General features: G+C 44.0%; 1 protein-coding gene across 5 annotated transcripts; it reads right to left on the bottom strand.

Moving 5' to 3' along the window:
* Positions 1–602: 602 nt before the first annotated feature.
* LOC147208016 (LIM domain only protein 7-like) lies at positions 603–18,947 on the bottom strand. 5 transcript variants are annotated; one of them, XM_086107824.1, is made up of 27 exons: positions 18,826–18,947; positions 18,607–18,686; positions 16,493–16,563; positions 16,220–16,289; positions 15,194–15,300; positions 14,590–14,620; positions 13,525–13,638; positions 13,303–13,450; positions 12,217–12,355; positions 10,881–11,034; positions 10,619–10,770; positions 10,237–10,420; positions 9,378–9,923; positions 8,498–8,779; positions 7,714–7,828; positions 6,949–7,110; positions 5,071–5,096; positions 4,871–4,978; positions 4,718–4,789; positions 4,350–4,498; positions 4,095–4,139; positions 3,917–3,969; positions 3,670–3,841; positions 3,408–3,584; positions 3,225–3,333; positions 1,469–1,571; positions 603–1,260 (listed from the first exon to the last, which is right to left on the bottom strand). In XM_086107824.1, exons 2-27 carry the CDS (start codon positions 18,673–18,675, stop codon positions 1,238–1,240), a joined length of 3,381 nt encoding a protein of 1,126 aa, XP_085963950.1. In that variant the 5' UTR covers positions 18,676–18,686; positions 18,826–18,947; the 3' UTR covers positions 603–1,237. The 5 variants fall into 5 exon arrangements, with proteins under 5 accessions (XP_085963950.1, XP_085963948.1, XP_085963951.1 ...); XM_086107822.1 differs by having other exon boundaries at positions 3,085–3,333; XM_086107825.1 differs by lacking the exon at positions 3,225–3,333.
* Positions 18,948–19,183: the final 236 nt, after the last annotated feature.

A 19,183-nucleotide genomic window follows, 5' to 3' on the forward strand; every position in this document is an offset into this window, starting at 1 on the left:
CAACCAAATAAGGTTAACTCCGTAATACTTCCGGATATGATAATTTTAGAAATCAACACATACAATTAGAATTGAGTTCAACCTTTAACATGAGACAAATTTCCATCACGCAGATGTTAGGGAAAAAGCAAACAAATTAATTATAGCCCGTATTTCCGCACTATAAGGTTCACCTAAAAGCGTTCCATTTTCTCAAAATCCGACAGTGTGTCTTATAATCCGATGCGCCTTCTGGAGGGATCAATATTCAGATTTATTGGACGTAGCATTTTAAATGTTCCGTAAAGGGCTTTGTTACAGCTGCAGCGGTCGTGAAAGCACTACATAAATAAAGCCGTGTTGTATTGTATTCTCGATATTGTAGCTCCATCGAGTAGATGCATAACACAACCACAGCCACTGTTGTAGGTTCCATTCTGTGCGCCTTATAATGCACTGTGCCCTCTATACGAAAACAGTTTTACAATAGGCCATTCATTGAACATGTGCCTCATACTCCGAAGTGCCTTACAGTGCGGAAAATACGGTACGTAAAAATAGACTATAGAGATGAATTATGTCATGACAAGTCAGACGGCAAAAATAATGACAAAATCCTGTGAAAATGTTTTGCTTTCCAACTTTATTACAAACATACATATACACAGATTGACATGACAGTACAAATGTGGGGTACTGCAATGCGGCCGCATGACCGCTTGTGTTCACTGCAGACCAAATGCAGCACTTGAGCGCACCAAATTAGGAAGAGTATTGCTTCAATTTGGAGATGTGCCCCCTGCTGGTACACACGAAGAGCAAAACCCGAAGAAAATAGTGCACAGTGCTTTTGAACACATTGTAGTTGTCAATAGGAGCCATAGCACTGCTTCTATACCAATGTGTACACGGTGAGGTAACATTTCGGGGGAGGGGGCGTGTGGGGTTAAAGTGCTCTCATACAAATAAATGTGCTTACAAACAGGGCTTGTACGCAATGCACCGGCTAATAATTAGGTTTACTGTTCCACAACGACAAAACACCATCAACAAAAGCACTAAGCATTTCTAAACTGGATAATCCATTCACACCGAAAAAAAAAAAAAAAAAAAAAGATTCCACTTGTCATGTTGATATAAACTTTCAACAATGACCAATTTCAAAACGACAGCTTGCCTCGTGGACCTTGTATTACTCCAGTGCCGCGATCGTCCTCACTTTGTGGCTTACTCCGCAAGTGTGAGTTCTTTGTTCTCATCACACGCTTGGGGAAGTGGTTGCTAAAATGTAATCAAACAGAAACCATTTGCATTTACATGATAAACACACCAAAGGTTTTTTAATTCAAGAACCGGCTCATTTTCAAGACAGAAGTGACTCTGACGTGAAATAGAAACGATCTCAATCACATGAACAGAAAATAGTTCATTCTGGAAGTATCATTTCTGAAAATTTAAGATGGGCACTACGTAAAACTGTACCACTCACATTTTAGTTGGAAAAAACAGGGCTCGCAGTATGGCTTCTTGTTTCGGACCCGAATCTGTACTCCTGTGTCTGTTTTTCCAAGATATTGCTGGCAGCCCACACACTGAGGAGGAGGGAGAAGTGAGAAAAATGCAGTCCGGCTGACAAAAATAGAGGCCGTCGCTTGAATACACTTTTTAAAAATTACATTACAAAGGCACAGAACAGCGCTTTAACTCTCCCGTACGGTTGCTGAGAGAGACTCGCCATATTAAGGTCTGAAAAAGATAACGCTTGCAAAAGGTGCGTTAAGTTTACATCAACATTCTAATGAACGCTGGACCGCTAAAGTTGAAAACCCACACAGTGTGACATTTATTTTTTTTTACATCTAAAAAGTGCACGGCACACCCATCAAAAGACAAAAAGGCGCGACTTCAGTTCCATAATGTCACCACATATCAGAAAAATGGCAGATAAAAAAAAAATGTATTCATCTTATAACAAGACAAAACATAAGCATTCAAATACGATGCATCATACTCGGCCAAGAAAAATGTGACCCAACTAAGAGAAAAGAGGGTTGGGAATGAATTCAGTTCCATCAAATATCACTGAAGAAATGGGAAAATGTAGGTCGGAGCTACTGATCGTGTTTAGGCCAGCAGGGAAGGCCTTGCTCGCCACTGGGTATGAAAGAATGTTTCCGATTGCGGGTTACAGTGGTGTTCATTCTGCAAATGACAGTCACGTACACTTGAATAGGGACCGGCGACACTCCTCGACCGCTTCAATCACATAGTGTACAATGCAGTTGCCCGTGCGATGCATCACAAGTATACACAACATTGTGGGAAGACAACGACAGTGGTACCTCTACTTACGAAATGAATTGCTTCTGGAAGAAATTTCTTTCGTATACATTTTTGTAAGTAGAGACGTGTTTTGCATGTAAATGCCCTAATTCGTTCCAAGGCCTCCCCATAATTCAGACGTAAATGTTTCCTAAAGCATAAAAATATGTAACAAATACACGTTACAATTAGATTATTGCACAATAAATGAGAGTTGTGCACAATGTAAAAAAGACTAGAGTCAAAAATACAAATGATGGTCATTTAACTTTTAACTGCGTCCTGATCGTTTTGTTTTTTTTGCCCTCTTTAGTGCATGTTCTCTCTCAGAAGTGTTTTTTGTAAAGATCTCATCCAAGGATGTTTGCCTTTGTTGGCTTTTAACAATCCTTTGAAAATGTCCAAGGCAAACATCAGCAAAGTGAGCGATCGCCCAACTGGTGAACACTTTTTCTGGGTGATTCACATTTACGTCATTAAGCCCCGAGGGGCGAATGACGAGGACGCTGCATAGACACATGTCCATCTATTTACACATGGACGCGTATGGTAGAGGTCCGTCTTAGCCAATGGGATGCCAGGAAGATGCTAGGTAATAGCCAATGGCAGAGCAGCTACAAGTATGTTGTGTTCAGGAAACTCGGAGCTGCGAGTAGTAGCCCGTACTGTATTTTTACCTTTCGCATCTTGAAATTTATTTCATAACAAGAGGCAATATTTTCCTGTTGAGGCGTTTCGTAACTTGAAAATTTCGTATGAGGAGACGTTCGTAAGTAGAGGTACCACTGTATACTGGTGAGCCGCTCTTCAACCCAGTGGGAAAACTCCTTCAGCCAAAGATAACCAGAGGACAGAGTGAAAACGGTGAACGTGGCTGTAGACTCATGTGCGCGCACCGTCACCCCGGTTCTTGAACACCTCACCTGAAAACAGGCAAAATGGAAGCAGAGGCTAAGGGCGTCAATAACCATGGCCGCCCCACTACTCAGGTGACCTTCACACACGCAGCAGGTTCTCCTTCCGCTGACCGTCCTGGGGCGGCACACCACGCACAAGGGTAACGTGACGCGCTAGGACGACCGCGGGAAAAGCGGCGTTTGCCTTACCTGGCAGAATGAGAGTCCTGGGTGGGCGCGCTTCTCAGGGATGACCTCGATCCGTGAAGGTAACGGGCAGAAGCGGTTCTGCTTGGCCCGCAATAACCCGCAGCGGCCGAATGCGGGCGGTCATAACCTGCCGTAAAGGTTGAGCGAGCACTACCGAGGGTGTCGAGAGACTCGTACCTGCGAGCACAGACGTGCCAATTGACACAGCTGACAACGACCGAGCATAAAAAGGAACCATGAGAGCAAAATGGCAGCTTTCAACCTCTTAAGGGGCATGCCAATGTAGATGGGCTCCTTGTAGTAACTGCTGCTACGCTGGCGGATCCAGCTGTTGTCAGTCAGAAGCTGAGTTCTCTTTTTCATCTCCTCCAAGATTTGCTGCCTCTCTCGCTCGGCCTTGGATGCAGGCTCTTCTTTCCATTTCCTTGAATCACCTGGAGAAAGGAGGAAAAAACAAAAAAGAGCCTCCACGAACATAGCCGGCTTATACAAGAAGAAGCTCGGCTAACCTTTTGGTTGTTTGTATGAACTGGCTAACGCTGGAGTTGACAAGGATTTTAACCTGCGAGAGAGGGCAGAAACTCAACTTTTGGATACGTTGGCTGGAAAATTTGAGGAGAGTAAAACGTTAGAAGTAACACGTAAGCTGTGAAGGTACCCTAAGACGGGAAGTCTGTTTGTTCTGACCTGTGTGCAGGAGAGAGCCGTGCAAAGCCAGAGGTGCCCTCAGCCCTGAGGTGTCATATTAGCAGCAAGTTGTCAGGGGAAGAAAAAAAAAAATAGAGCAGAATGAGTAGCAAGCAGATGAAGAGTGGGCTTGCCAGGCAAAAGTCATGATTGTGCATGTGACATATCTTTAAAAAAAAAAAAGACAGCTCATCGAATACTGCACAGTGCAAATAGTTCATCTTTAATGTAGGTGACAGAAAAATGGTGCCTTACCAGTCTCTGTCATTCAGATGATCCTTCAGTGTGAGATTTGGAGATTCAAGCGCAAGTTCTTCAGGGCTCTGCTCAGTTATTTTTGTCAAAGCATGGAGATGAATCCCTCCTGGAGGGGTCTCGGCATCTTTGCACATTCCAAAGTTGTTCTGCAACAGCACATTTACATTTGCGGACGCAGGGAATCGCAACGTCATCAAACGGTGGTTTCATGAAGCCATTCGAGCTACAAAATTTCAACCGTTTGGCCGCACAAATATGCAAAGGTGAAGCGGAGCAATAAACATCTCGCAGGGCGATGGCCTAATTTACAGAAGTAAAAAACGTGCATAACGTTCAACGACAGAAAATCTACTTTCCCAACACACCTCCTCAATGGCGTCGCTTTTTGCCTTCTGCCACTCTGCCTCCAGCCTGTGTTGATCTCGCTCACATTGCGCCTGAACGATGCAACAAGCACACAACATATCACACCATGATGGCTTCTCTGATTTCTCCAGGCTGCTGGTAACAATTTTGACCTGAAGGAGGCGCTCTTGTTCTTCTTGCCACTTCTGCTGGCGCCTCCGGTCGCCTTCCTGGTCCCACGACCAGCTGGATGAGGAGGGCGTGAGGCATGGCACGTGGAGCTGCACACACAGACCGGACATGATCACAAGAGAGAGAGAGAGAGAGAGAGAGACACACACACAAAACTCTCCAACAAATGGTGGAAACTTACATCTGATATTGCAGATTCAGAACCTCCTGTGTGAAAAAAAAAGAGTGACAGTAAAGAAAAAAAAAATTTCAATCCCTGCTACTGTACGGATCATTAATCATCAAAAACCAGGCCACCCACTTTCTGGAAAGACAAGGCTGGCACCACTATGGAAGGATGTCGTCTGAATCTGAAGCATGAACCATTTTACAGCTTCAAATGGAACATTCACCTGGAAATTCCACTTTCAGCTCTAAATTGGACTGCAACCTCCCCCGCCCCCGCCAAAAAAAAAGTCACTTCTGGGTGACTGGGAGAAGCCAGGACGAAGCAACCGATGGAGCGGTCAGGGAGTTGAACAGGATTGGCCGTTGCTGGCTCGACTGCTTCGGCCCGGCTGGACTACAGAACCGGAGATGACGTTTGGCCGCTGAATTTACAGCTTCAAGTTGAATTTGCATCCAAATATTGAAACAGCAACTGAATGTTCCATTTTTGAAGTGAAGTGTATACAGTGGAGCCCAGCATACTTGCGCTTTGGCAACTGCAGATTCATCAGTTTACAGATTATTTTTCTCTCCAATATTTCCAAAAACTTGCAATATTTCAGTGGGAGCCAACCCCCATTTTATGTGAGGAAAAGCCATTTGGTGGATTATGCCTTTTTATGCAATAAGCAAACAAAAAATTTTTTTTAATCACCATCAATCATACGCAGATTTTTGCCACTTACATTCTTGGCCCTGGTCCTGTCTACTGCATTGCATTTTCACGCTTATAAAATTCTGCGCGAGCAATTCAGATTCAGATGGCACAGGAATACTAGCAGACAATTCACTATTTGGACAAAATAGAAAGTTGAAGCACACAAATCACACAGAGCTAAAGTAGATCCTTTTATATACTTTTGTCCATATTTTCTATTATGTGGCAACTTGCAAGCAATGCGGAATTGCATTGTCCCATCTGAACTTTGGACCTTCAACGTGAAGCAATTGACCGAGCGCTTAAAACCTGAAAATGCAGTAACCTACAGGTCTTTATATGATCATAGAGCTCCGCGTGGACGTATCGTTATGTGTATCAGAGCCTCAATAAAAACAAGGCTTAAACTTGGCAGACAGGATTAAAAAATGTCAGGGTCTAAAAATGTGTGTGTAAATTAATGTCCTACTCTGCCAATCGAGTCCCAGTTTCATGTGACGGCAAGGAAATGCATTTCAAATAAACTACCGCTCCTGTGTGAATGAGCCGAAATTGGATTTGCTCAGGCTGCGTTGGCGTGCCCGCAGCAAAACAAAAACGTTCGACTTGTGTTAAGAAGAGAAGTCTTAAAAGATTTGCACGCAGCGCAACCGCCACATCACTCCATTACCGCACAAGTAAACCCATGAGCCGAACACCGCCGCGCCTTATTGGGAAGAATCCATGGTCGCAGGAGATAAACAAGACAAGGGGTCATTTTGTGCCATTAAAGTTGAAAAAGGGTGCGTCAAAAACAAGTACAGTCAACGCATCAATTGTTTGCACAAAAAGGTGCCGCAAACCAATAAGTTATTTTGTTGCATGTGAACAACGCGCACGCTAACATCCAATCCATAATGCATACAAGCAACTCCAATCGTGCCAACAGCAGACATCAAGGACAACACGGACGTCAACAAGCATCAAATGTGTCTTCCTTAATTAATCCAAGAGGGTAGCTCGAAGTATGATGTTCATAATTTATATTATTGGTGTCCCGAGTGAGATACACTGGAAGCAGTTTTGACCGAGGACAATTTTCCGATTCACCTCACGGGCGCGCAGGTCTCGGGCCAACCGCTCCAACGGGGGCAATTTCGACATTTCATCAGATAAGTAGAAAGGACGCAAGAAGGCCTTCATTCCTCAGCTCACCCTTTTTTTCATAGCCTCGAACATCCGTGGTAAGAGTGCCAGTTTGCGCGGCGGATGCCATTTTTTCCTCCCGCACGCTGGAGCTCAAGCGCGCTGCCAGGTCACCGCCGACGGTCAGGATGTCATCATCTGCACGCAGCTGGCGGAGCTCGGCCGGGCCGCCTGGCGTGACGCGGACGGCCGTCAAGAAAATGAAGGTAGATAACGGCGCAGACGGCACAACACAAACAAGATTTAGAAATGTTTTGCTCAAACCAAAATGGAGAAATAAGTCGCGGTGCTGAGAACAAGGCTGCCGCTGTAAATGTTAATGCCTCCAATTCCTGGAACTCGCTTCTCCTCAAAGTGTGTCGTCCATAAACTTTTCAATAAAAGTGCTTTTGACTGCATTGTTTTGTAAAATTGATGTCCTGATGTTTTTTCCAGGATAGTCACTCCATTCAAGCAAAACAGTCTAAAGCGCCCACAAAAGAAAAGTTTACACTGCTTAAATATTTATGGTTGGCTTCTAAAATATTCCTTTAAAGTTGTGTCGAACACATAACCGGAATCAAATTTGGAATATTACATCAGGCTAAATGCATTATTATTGCCCATAATACAACAGAAGCTGATCACGATCAAATAAGCATGCCGGAAAAATGGAACTTAGCTATGATAAACAAATAGCTGCATAAACTTGCATACAGCATGTGTGCACAAAATCAAATTACGACAATAGTGACAACAACTGTTCAATTTCTAGCGAGATGAAAAATATTTTACCTGGATGAATACATTTTATTCTTGTGCCAGGAGCTTCCCAACGGGGCTGGAAGCCAAAGTCCGGTCTACGGTTTGGTATGGCGGCAAGACTAACCGTCGGGGCTCTCCGGTCGACCTGAAAAACACACGAGAGCGCGCACACTTCAGGTTGACACCCACTAGTCCAATGTCATGCGTTTCCGGATGGAAATTGGATACTTGAAGGGGACTGCTGCAGAAGTCGAGTCAAATCAAAAAAGTCGGTGAGCAGCTTTTACACATCCTGTTGGTCATCTCCAACGCCCTTGCGACAAAATTATCTTTGTAGGACACATTTGTGATGCCTATGATTCCTCCTACTGGTAATTTGAAGCTTTATTCACTCATGCAGTTCTACACTATTGATCACCGTTCAAGTGATAACTGAGCTGCCATGTAACCAATAGAAATTTGAGGTGAGCTGTAGAAAGCTTCCCCTTCATTTCATTGAACAGGAAATATTTGTCCAGATGTGAAGACATTACAATGACAGTGGTGACAGGGCATTCAATTCAATGTGCCATAAATTGCGGGCGTGGTCACGGAACCAATTAAACTCTTCTTTCAAGCCACCACTGTACATCAAAACAAAAATTTGCTCTGCTGCTTTCTCTCATTTTGTCTCAAGTCTTGCTCATGACGTTTGGGGTGACGGGTGCAGTTATTGTTGGACTAGTGTTGACAATGATTTGAGTCCATATCGGTACTTTTAAGAAGACCATAAGCCCAAGATGTTGAATTTAGCGGCAGCAATAATCAAACATACCTTGGGGACGTCAACGCTGGCACCACTTGGCAGAGCTGTGCCTTCGCTGTGCTGGTGCTGAACCTGAAAGCAATTGTTCTGTAAGGTCTGGTCAGAAAAACTCGTCCGCTGTCCCCTTGCAAAAGCAGCCTGCTCGACGTGCTTCGCCTTCCGCATTGGATCGCTGTGGTGCGGAACTCTGAGGTAAGACGTGGCGGTCTGTCTTTTGAGCGGGGCGCTCGCAGGTGGAGATGGCGTGCCCTCTCCTTCACGAGCCCTCATCAAGTTCTGGTTGTCGTTGAGCTGAGTGAATGAACAGAAGTTTCAATAACAGTACAAACAATACATTGGCAGACTAAAAAGATATCCAAGACTTCCCATCAACTGACACAGCTGCATGTATACTTAATGGGGTGCAGTTGGTAACTCACACTCGCATCATGCAGCTCACGTTACTTTAAATGCCATGAGCGCTGCCTCTGCAACCACTTGGGCACTTAACCTCAACGAGTGTGACACACGCACGCAAGAGAGACAGACAAAAGCGAAATATATCGACACGCGCAGTGACGCGTGCACACACAGAATTAGCATGAATCATCTGTATTCTTATAAAACTAGGTCTCAAATTGGTATCCAGACTTGCTTCGTAATGACCGATCAAAATTAAGCACCTGTAAGGACAGTGCAGTTTAAATGATGGAGCTCCCGTTTGAAAAAAAATAAATCATAAGAGTGTGAACAAGTCAGACAAGTGATGAGAAAACAACAGTTGTCAGAGCTTAGGCTGTGTTTTAGTGAAGATAACGGGGCGTGACTTGCGCAGTTCAAATGGATGCTGGATATGGTTTTTTTTTTTGGTTTTTTTTTTTTAATGCAGCGCTACATTGACTCCACTCACATTGTTCCGTTTAGGCAGTGTTGACATCCCGGATGGCTTGGTCCCAAAGGGCCTAGCTGTGATAACAGACGAGAGGCGACAGGAACCCTCCGATTGTCTGAAACCACGAGGAAGGCTGGCTGAGCTGGACCAAGAAGCAGCTCGAGTGAAATACTTTCTGGCGCCTGCAGCGGACTGACATCTACTTTTGTCTTCTGACATGTCAGAAGGGCTTTCATGTCTCTCCATTTCTGACAGGGGTTTCTGGTGGGAAAGATCTCCGAAAGCAGCAGAGATATCCACACTGCTTGCCGATTCTGCTTCATTTGGAGAAACTGGGGCGCCTACAGAAGAAATTTGGGCTGCATCCTTCTCTGGCCGACTCACAGCAGTTACAGGTTGAGCAAGAGCAGAAACGTCTCGGGCTTTGAACTGGGTTTGGGAGCTAAAAGCATTGTCTTGCCTTGGTGTGGTTACTGCTGCTCCAGTTAATGCCAATGATGCAAAATGGGTTTCCACTCCCGTGATGTTGCCATCAGCGGCAGGAATGGATCCAACTGAGTGAGCCTGACAAAACAACAAGCGGAAAACAAACATTACAGCACTGATATAGCCATTTTAAGCGTAGTTACAATTTTCAATCTTTGGCAAAGCTGTAAATACAGTTCCGGTTTCGAGTTTGCAAGGATGAAAACATTAAGGTTCGTGCTACACTCAATGCTGTCGACGAGGTGTTATCTAGCTTCAAAAGCGGATGGCTTCTACTATTGCAGGGAAGGTCTTCCACCGCTCAAAAGCAGCAGAAGCAGGACTTTGTTGCAAAAGCATAAAAAGTAGAGTGACTTTTGTTTAAAAAAAATTAAAATAAATGTAAACTTACCTGTGCGGGGGAAACATCATAGTGGTTAAACGAAGAGGCAGGGCTAAAAGACACCTCAGTGGCATAGCTTCGAGTCAGTGGAGCTCGACTTTGTGTCCGGAAAAAAAAGCTTGAGAACTTTGATGGAGGGGAAGCGGAGTGCGAGCGTGGGGCAGGGCTATGCCTTTGTGCCGACAGCTGGTCTCTGGGGAATTGGTTTGTAATGGAAGAAGAGTCAGAGTAATGAAGGCAGCAGGAAAGATGGAGGATGTGTCACATTACTCGAGTTCACTCTGCTATGCAGACAACGAAGGTCAGCGGCATTTCACACAAGTTATAAAACGTATGGCAGCTAGCGACAGATTTTTACGTATATGCCTGCACTTTCGCCTAACCAACTTACCTTTCTGGCTGGGCGCCGGGGGCGTTTTCTTTCTTTTCGAGGTCATTCCCGGCTCCTTTGGCCAAATTGTGAACAACATGTTCTCGGTCAAGGGACTTCCTGCGGAGATTGGACTTGGAGCTCTTGCGATGGTTCTTCCACTTTGTTAAGGCCTGAAATGGGTCAACGTCTACACGTTATAGTCCTGCTACAAGACCAATTTCACACCGATCAGCCGATTTCCTTCTGATGGCGTGTAAACATGAACGATCATTTGACGTGCATCTTGCCAGCGGGCCTCGCAGTCTCTGGTCGCACTGTGGCTCCTCCATTTCTTGTCTTGATTCCTTTTAACTGGACCGGTGTCGCAGCCCTCGCCCACTAAGCCATTTCCTGGTGGGATGTCATTCAAAGATTTGCTTCTGTTGCACAGCACACTGCAAGAGAGAAATGAAGGCGAAATAAAGTCCTTGGCATACTTCTGCCAATTTACATTGACAACTTTTTTGTAGATCCTCACAGCTCTTTGCCACGACGTGCCATTTTCAATTTCCAGTAGGAGATCGTGGGAGTGGTGAGAGAGTTAACACACCAACTTCCAATTAACACCTGAGACCTTGCAACACCTGAGTCACATGACACCAGAGGGGGGTAAAATGGCTAACTGGGCCCAATTTTGATATTCACACCAAGGGATGTGGCCACTTTTGTCACCAGCATGCGAGATTTGTGCTGCGTGGTGCACATTATTTTGTCGTTCTCATACGAGCTGAACACTGGAACAAAGTTTCCTTTTCTTCAGTGTTTTCCCATGAAAAGACACACAGTCCCAAACTTTGAGGCTTTGGAGAGATACTGTACAGATATCCAAGGAGGGCCAAATTCGGCATATACCCTCAATGTCTAAAATCGTGTCAAACTTGCCTCTTTGCAAAGAAAAGCAAAATATAAACGGGGACACCAAAAAGAAAACAAATGGCAATGCAAAGCCAGCCTGGGTTAGGAACTTGGACAAATTCAACACAACATTGACAACAAAATGTCACGTTAGCGCTTTAGCACCATCTAACGGCCAGCTCTCAAAACAACCAAACGCCGCATAAAAACAAAGATGTTTTGTACATGTTCCAAAAACTCTTTCGCATTATAAACGACGGAGAGTTCTCCCAACGAGGTTGAGCTTCAAGTCGGTGTGACTTGGAGGACTCGCCATTTGTTTGCTGCTTTTTGTTATCGAAAAACGGTTCAACGGAGGCCCGCTTCTTGCAGAAATATTACGTTTCTGCACAACGACCTTTGCGAAGATAGAGGTTTTGTTTACGAGCAAATTGCATTTTATCAGCAAGTTCAGATTGCCATCGGGAACATTTTGAAACTCATTCACAGCCATCGATTGCTACAGAGGCCAAATACGCACCGCACCTGCGAGGGTTGACAGTGAATGAGTGTTAACACACTCCAGTTGCACCACCGCCATCTCTCTCTAACCGAATTAGAATTAGATTCCAATACTCAGCATTTTGCACGAGGAAGAGGCAAACAAAAAAATGACAAAACAAGGAAAAGCTCGAAACAGACCACCCATGTTTCACATCATTTGGTGACAAGCGATGTCGTACCCGGTGAACGAAGTTGAGACGTTCCCATTTTCTTCTTTTCGTTTCCTCCGTAGGAGTGAAGGTGGGATGGAGCCTTTGGGCGGCTGCTGTGCGAAATCCGTCCTAAATACTTGCTCAGCTTCCGCATCACTTCCACAACCTTTCGGAAGAAAAAAAATAACATACAGATGAGTGCTTAGATTCGGGCGTTCTGCCTTTTACTGTACCTGAAAGCAAGCAGGGACACACACAGTTTTAGTTTCAGTGGTGGTGTTGAAGTGTGCGGCACTCTACAGAGGGCGAATCCTAATATTTGATTCATGGTGCTGTGCAAAAAGCGTAGGGGCCGTTTGTCGTTTTAGCGATTACATACTATAAATTCACAAGGGCCCTGTCATTTGTTAGTCACTATGCCATTTATTGGGTACCTTTCGGGTTCATGGAGGATGACTCACAAAATGGCAATGCCATTTGCATTGTGGATTATTCTATTGATGCCACTTGGGCAGAAAATAAATACATTCCTTTGTCCAGATCACTAAAGTTAATTCATACACTACCCACTAGCAATGCTTTGTGTTAATTTTTATTATTATTTTTTTACCTTTCCTGTTCAGCTGTTTGGTCAAAAAGGGGCAGTCAACCGTAAAATTTTCTTGACAAGAATACGTTCTACGCACCTCCATTCGTCTTAACATTTGTGGAATATGAGTTAAGCAGCGAAATCCACCCGTGTTTTGCTATCTCATGGGGCGGCCATTTTGTCTTTTGCTGTCGACAGATAATGACATCACAGCTGCTCAGGGAACGACCAATCGTGGCTCAGCTTCAGAAATCAGGTGAGCCGCCTCCCGAGATGGCTCAAAACAAGTCAATTTTGCTGCTTCACCCATATTCCACAAACTGTAAAAATATTCAATCGGAATGTAGAGTTTAGACGAGTGAAGGCGTGTAGAGACAATTTTTGGATTGATTTCCCTTTGAGTTAAACTCTAGTACTGTACTTGGATTCATCAAGCCTAAATGGACCAGACGGACGAATTTTAGGCAGGGCTGTTATGCATGATTGACCACTAGAACCCATACAAGCGCGCACAAACCAAGCACCTTCGCTACTTGGTCGGGGGGCTCGGGTATCTGCAGAGTCCAAGCTATCCACTGAGCTCTCCCTCTTATAGCTCATTCTCCCTCCTGGATGACTGCACTCTCGGTGGGCACCGTCTTTCACACACGCGTTCCCGCCCTCGTCGAGAGCCTGACGGGAAGAAGACTGTGTGTTAGCGTTTGGGGTCACTTCGACAAAACTGCTATTCAAGAAATGGATCAGACCTTGGACAAGGCCAAGCCCAGCAGTCCTTCAAAAGCCTTGAAGTTCAGCTGAGCTCCGTTGTAGCCATCATCTAAGTAGGCCTTCCGTCCCAACCAGTAGACGGTGATAAGAACCTGAGATAGACGTGACAAATGTGTGGAATCAGTGAGAAATTGTGGAATTAACCAAAGCTAAAAAGGAATTACTTTAGCATTTACCATTTTGTTATTGACGAGGATCGTGAAAAACTGTTGTAAAAGAGAGATGTCTTTGGCAGATGAAAGACTGCCGCCAAAAGAAAAAAAAAACACCACCACTATGCTGCATGGCTCTGATGATCTCACAGGGGAAGTTTTTTTTTAACCTTTATACATGACTTCTAATGCTGCTGCTGGTTTGAAAAGAGGGTTTAGTGGATTAAAATTACTTTGACGCCTGGCGTCATAATTGCTGAGGGAACAAATCAAGAAAAAAACCCCCTGAGGATTCTCTGACCTGCACTTTACTGCTCATTAATTTTAGACACCAAAAAAAAAAGGGAAAAAAAGCCATTTGCGAAATTATACATTTGGTACAGTATGATGACATGTCCAGTACGCAAACAAAACATTTGGTCGCAAACAACACAATACTGCGTGTATTAATAGCGTATGAAAGAATGCCTTCACATATTCTAAACTGGATGTCAATCAACACTAACTGACCCCAATTGCCTAATAGAAAGAAAAAAAAGGGCAGTTCTTTTCAAAGCGACTGGGCACTAACAAAGAGCCTCATTAATGTGTGCATGTGGTCAACCAGTGCGTGAATTCAAATGAGGCTTCTGATGCAACTATGCAGCTCCATGAGCTGTAAAGAAAGAAAAAAAAAAGTAAGTGCATACGAGTCTGCACATCCATTCACGTGCCTCGCAATCAAAAGCTCATGTGGGAAAAGAGGCCATTTTACAAGTGGATAGAAAACAACATGTGACAGCACCTTTATTCATCCAATGCAAATTTAGACGGCAGTGCTAATGATGAAATGCGTGGTTAAAAAAATCCGACTGCGTTAGGATCTTGGGAAAATAAAAAGATAGTACTTACATTTTTGAGTCTTCGACTGCTTTCATTTCGCCTACAATAGAGAGAAAAAAAAAAAAGAACGATTGGCTGAAAAGGATGATCACAAAAAAACAACAACAAAGCAACACACTACACAAAAATTCAAAAAGATAATTTAAATCCTTCATTTATAGCAGAGCAAGGCTTGTTTCTTTTTTTCATATCTTCACAAAACATGAAAAGCGAGGCTGAGTAACTTCAAGTACAACGTTTACATTAAGGAGCATTGTGTTAGTCCATTAGCAGAGTAGCTTTGGTCAGAGTTGAATGTTTTCAGAATACAAGTTTGAGCAAGTCGACTACAACGCTATTTTTTATTGATTCGGTCATAATAGTTCCAAAATGACTTGGCCAATTATACTATTAGGTTAACAACTGCTAAAAAAAAATAAACAGATTGGCTGGTGTCCGTGTCCCCCCCCCCCCCCCCCACCTGCTGCCCAAAGACAGCTGGAAGAGGCTCCAACATTCCCGTGACCCTCGTGAGGAGAACCCGATTAGAAAATGGATAACATGCGCCAGCCTGCATATTTTACATTTTAGAAAAAATAAAATAAAAAAGGCACAACACCGCTGACAAGAGCACCTGACGATTGCTCGATTTGACAGGTCCTGCAGGTCTCCGGGGTGGAAGAGCTGGGACTCGTTGAGCCCCAGTATCCCACAAGCTTTCAGAAACACATTGATGTTATCCTGTGGATCAAAACGGAGAAGAAACATCAGCAACTCAAGGAAAGCATGAGTTGGAAATCTCATGCGAGTACCATTTCTTTGTATTCAATTTGCTTCTTTACCTTTGATAAATCTCTTTTGGGAAAAAAAAAATCCACACTTTGAGTACTGACAATTCATACTGTAAAATGACTTAAATTCATTGACGTCGCACGAGTGCTTTCATGGGAAGACAATGGTTAACAAAAGAAAAAAAAAAAGTTGGGCACATGACTGAACCAAATGACGTTTTAAAATTGCAGCAATGAGTCTCTGACTGCGTGTATCTACACCACTGAAAACTACAAGCACCATATGCGGCACATTTTTAAAATTAATACCCTGCTGGCGTTAACAAACGTGAACTTTTTTGAGACAGTGTTTGCAGTCATCGCTATGCAACTGGTCACAGGTTGTTGTGCGCACTTTGGCATGTTACAAATCGCCTTGGGGAACGTGTAGTCAGTTTAATATGTATGAGGTGGATAATTTGCAACATACGAAGCCTACCATCCTGAACCGCATCAGCCTCGACTTTCGGCCCGTCTATTTAATCGGCCCTGGTCGGGGGTGGGGGGGGGGCAATTGATTTCTCTCCCGCCCCCGCCCCATTGGCTTGCTTTGGGCAGTTCTCGAAATTTGAATTGAGCGATGTACACAGCCTGGAGCCAAAATAAGAATCGAAATATGGCAACGCGAAAAACAACTTAACGTATTCGGAGGTTGGGTCATCACCGTGAAAAGGAATAAGAATTTACCAAGCATCATTTCTCATCAGGCTTTGGAGAGGAAACCGCAACACGAGAAGTCCCTGGTGAGTCGGTGGCATTTTACTTGAACAAAGTCTAATAAACACACCTGCCACAAGGTTAGACACGGAAACACCGTATCCAACACTTACCAAGCCAGCAATGGGAGTCGCATGTCGATTCAGTTTCTTAATGATTCCGGGCTTCAACTTGTTGATCAGGCTGTGAGGAGGAGCAAAACCGCATTTAATGACATAATTTTGAAATCGCCCACGAAATACTATAATTCAGCAACATGCTAGTTGTAAACGGCATTAGCATTTAAAAAAAAAAAACAAGCTTGAGAAAATTGCTTGAAAACTTGAATAGCTTCTCCAAACGGTTAGTTCCAATTACATTTACTTTGCAAATGGAACACGACTCACTCGCAAAGCAGGACTCCATTCTCAAGAGCTGCACGAAAGTCACTGCAGCCAAAAGGTTGTCCAGTTACCTCCTAGAATGCAGAATATAAAAAAAAAACCTCAAACAAACGTAAATGAAATTGTGCAATTCAAAATATCGGAATACTTTTTTTTTTATCCTAACAGGAAGTTTGGCCTATGGCAGGGGGGGCAACCTGCTGCTCCAGAACCGCATCCATTTGAGGGGAAGTCTTCAATCCTGACCAATTTACAGGACATGGACAATATGCGATCATCTGCGACGGTATTGTAGCGTGGATAAGGACTCGTGATGCTATTGGTCCTGCAGCAACATCTTCAAAAGGTACAAAGATTTTCCCTACACACACTTTGGGTGTTGAACAACATCAATTCCTTCACAAAAGACCCAAGTGAAGGCACCGACAAAATAAAAACAATGGGAAAAAATGTTTACTTAAAAAAAAGACCAAGGCATCATTTTCATCTATCCACTATGTAAAATAGACAAGAGCTCACTCTTTGTAATACCGGTCACTGAAAAGAATGCATAAAAATAAAATAACACTACCACACTCAAAAGTGCAGAAAGAGTTCAATATTAGCCTAAATGATGAGAAACAATGCCAAAACAAGACGACAGGCTTTAGTAATGAGGACATAAAATGGGGTTCAGCTCCACAATTAACAAGAGGGCCGCAAAAGAAGATATCAATCATACTTTCCTTTCTGTGTGTGTGTGTGTGTTGGGTCAGTTATGCATCAACATTGATGCTTGTTAGAGGCAACAGGAATAAGCCGGTGCCAATGTTGTGGGAAATTTGTCCCCCTTGATCACAAACAGATCCCCCCCCCCCCACCCCCCAACATGCACATTCGCTATGTACAGCAGACATGCCCCGAAATAATTTGTCGATGGTGTGTGTGTGTGGGTGGGGTGGGGGGGTTGCGGGCGGAACTCTATGTCCCCTCTATCACAGCAGGATGCCGAATTACATGCGGATGAGTATTAACAATCGCCAACATCCATGCCCCAAATATATTTTTGTGGACGGGTGGCTGTGGAACCCACCCTTGGGTGGATGCCCGAGGCCACAGCCCTGTTTGGCCCCACCCACTGCTCACGCCTGGAGAGTTCCCCTACTAAAGCACAAGTCAGTCAAGTTGTCATCATCCTCTACTAGCTACAGCACCCATCTTAAAAATCGGTCAACCGAACACGAATCACATTCGACGAAAAATCAATCACTGTCCATTTGTGGAATCCAATTTGCAAATTTATCAGTACATTCTAAAATTGTTTAAAAAGCCATTTGAATCCAGGTTTGATGAGAGAAACTGAACTGCTTGAATAGATTGACACTACTAAAGTTGAGGCGGAACCCAAAACATTCTGCTCTTGTACTTGGGTCCAAATCGTCTCCTCCCACTTGGCACGATTAGCAAATTCTTGATGGGGTTTGGAAAAGAAGGGGCTGTTTAGAACAGCATTCGCCAACTAATTAATAAAGATGCTGTTTTCGTTCTGCCTGCTATGCGCACGCGCACACTTCCCATCCTTTTGACAGGGCATAGGAAGTGGGAGGTGGGGGGGGGGGGCGCGCAACATTGGCATGGGTTTACAGTACTGCCAACCAATTATTGTGCACATTCTCATAATGATTCACTCAGACAGCTGACATCCTATTTCGAGTTAGTCAACATTCAGGGGCTGCTCATTTGAGTTGATTGGTTAGTATTTAAGATTTGCAAAATGTGCAACATTGCACTGAAACCACATCCATCAAAAGCAACTCTGCATCAGTGTCAATCACTCTCGCCACACACAGTTCAGTAAGCTTGACAGAGTAACATACAAAAAGCAAAAATGTAGAAATACCTGCAATGGAAACCGGATTTGCTTTCATATTTAGTTGCTCCAGTTCCTATACAAATAACTTTCATATGATAAAGTAAAGCTTTTGAATACAGTGCACATGCTTCCTCCGTTTTATTGGATCCTGCCTGCATAAGCGCATTTATTGAATCTTGTAAGGAGCCAAATAACGTCTAAGTGACTACTTGTGTTTTGTCCAAACATAAAAAAAAGGTAATTAGTGATCGAGCATGTCACTCACCTCAATCCAACGCCGAGCTTCGTTGAAGGCATCTGCGCAGCTGAAAGTGCTTTGCTGGCGCCACTCCATTTGGTCTGACTCTGAACGAGCAAAAGACACAACAAAACCACAAAACTGGCTCACACAGGACAAACAGTGACCACACGTTTGTGTCTCGCCGGCCAAAACGATGCAACCAAAGCGGTAGTGAAAGTATGAAGTTGGCATTGAAGGGCTCACCAGTGTGCGTTCCCCGCTAATTGGCGTCCGGTGGACCAAGGAAGTGCTCCTGTCGTGTTAAATCAAACCAAGCGGTGTCTCAAAAAATGACGTTTGGAGGTCAGGCCGCCGCCCACCCCGAAACCACAAGAAAAGTTTGTCGTGTCAGGTCGAACAGATTCCCCTAGTGGCCGCCCGGGGTATAACACGACACGCATTAAACATTAGAAATCCTCAGCTTCTGCAAATCAACCAAGTGTTGCATCACCTCAAAATTTACTTAACCCTCCAAGAACAACCATTATGACCAGTAGTAAAATAGCTGCCGCAGGCCTAAAGTGTATATTAAAAAAAAAAGAGGCAGACATTTTGTTATTGA

Source organism: Hippocampus guttulatus, chromosome 3 (assembly GCF_054856545.1).
Source record: "Hippocampus guttulatus isolate MCC_2025c chromosome 3, RoL_Hgut_1.0, whole genome shotgun sequence".
Classification (NCBI taxonomy): domain Eukaryota; kingdom Metazoa; phylum Chordata; class Actinopteri; order Syngnathiformes; family Syngnathidae; genus Hippocampus; species Hippocampus guttulatus.

Coding starts and splice junctions, on each gene's coding strand:
- LOC147208016 (XM_086107822.1), bottom strand. CDS start 18,675: ATGGAGTGGCGCCAGCAAAGCACTTTCAGCTGCGCAGATGCCTTCAAC. Junction 16,564..18,606: donor AAGCTCGGCGTTGGATTGAG/GTGAGTGACATG, acceptor TCTGCATTCTAG/GAGGTAACTGGACAACCTTT. Junction 10,421..10,618: donor CCCGGCGCCCAGCCAGAAAG/GTAAGTTGGTTA, acceptor CCAATTCCCCAG/AGACCAGCTGTCGGCACAAA.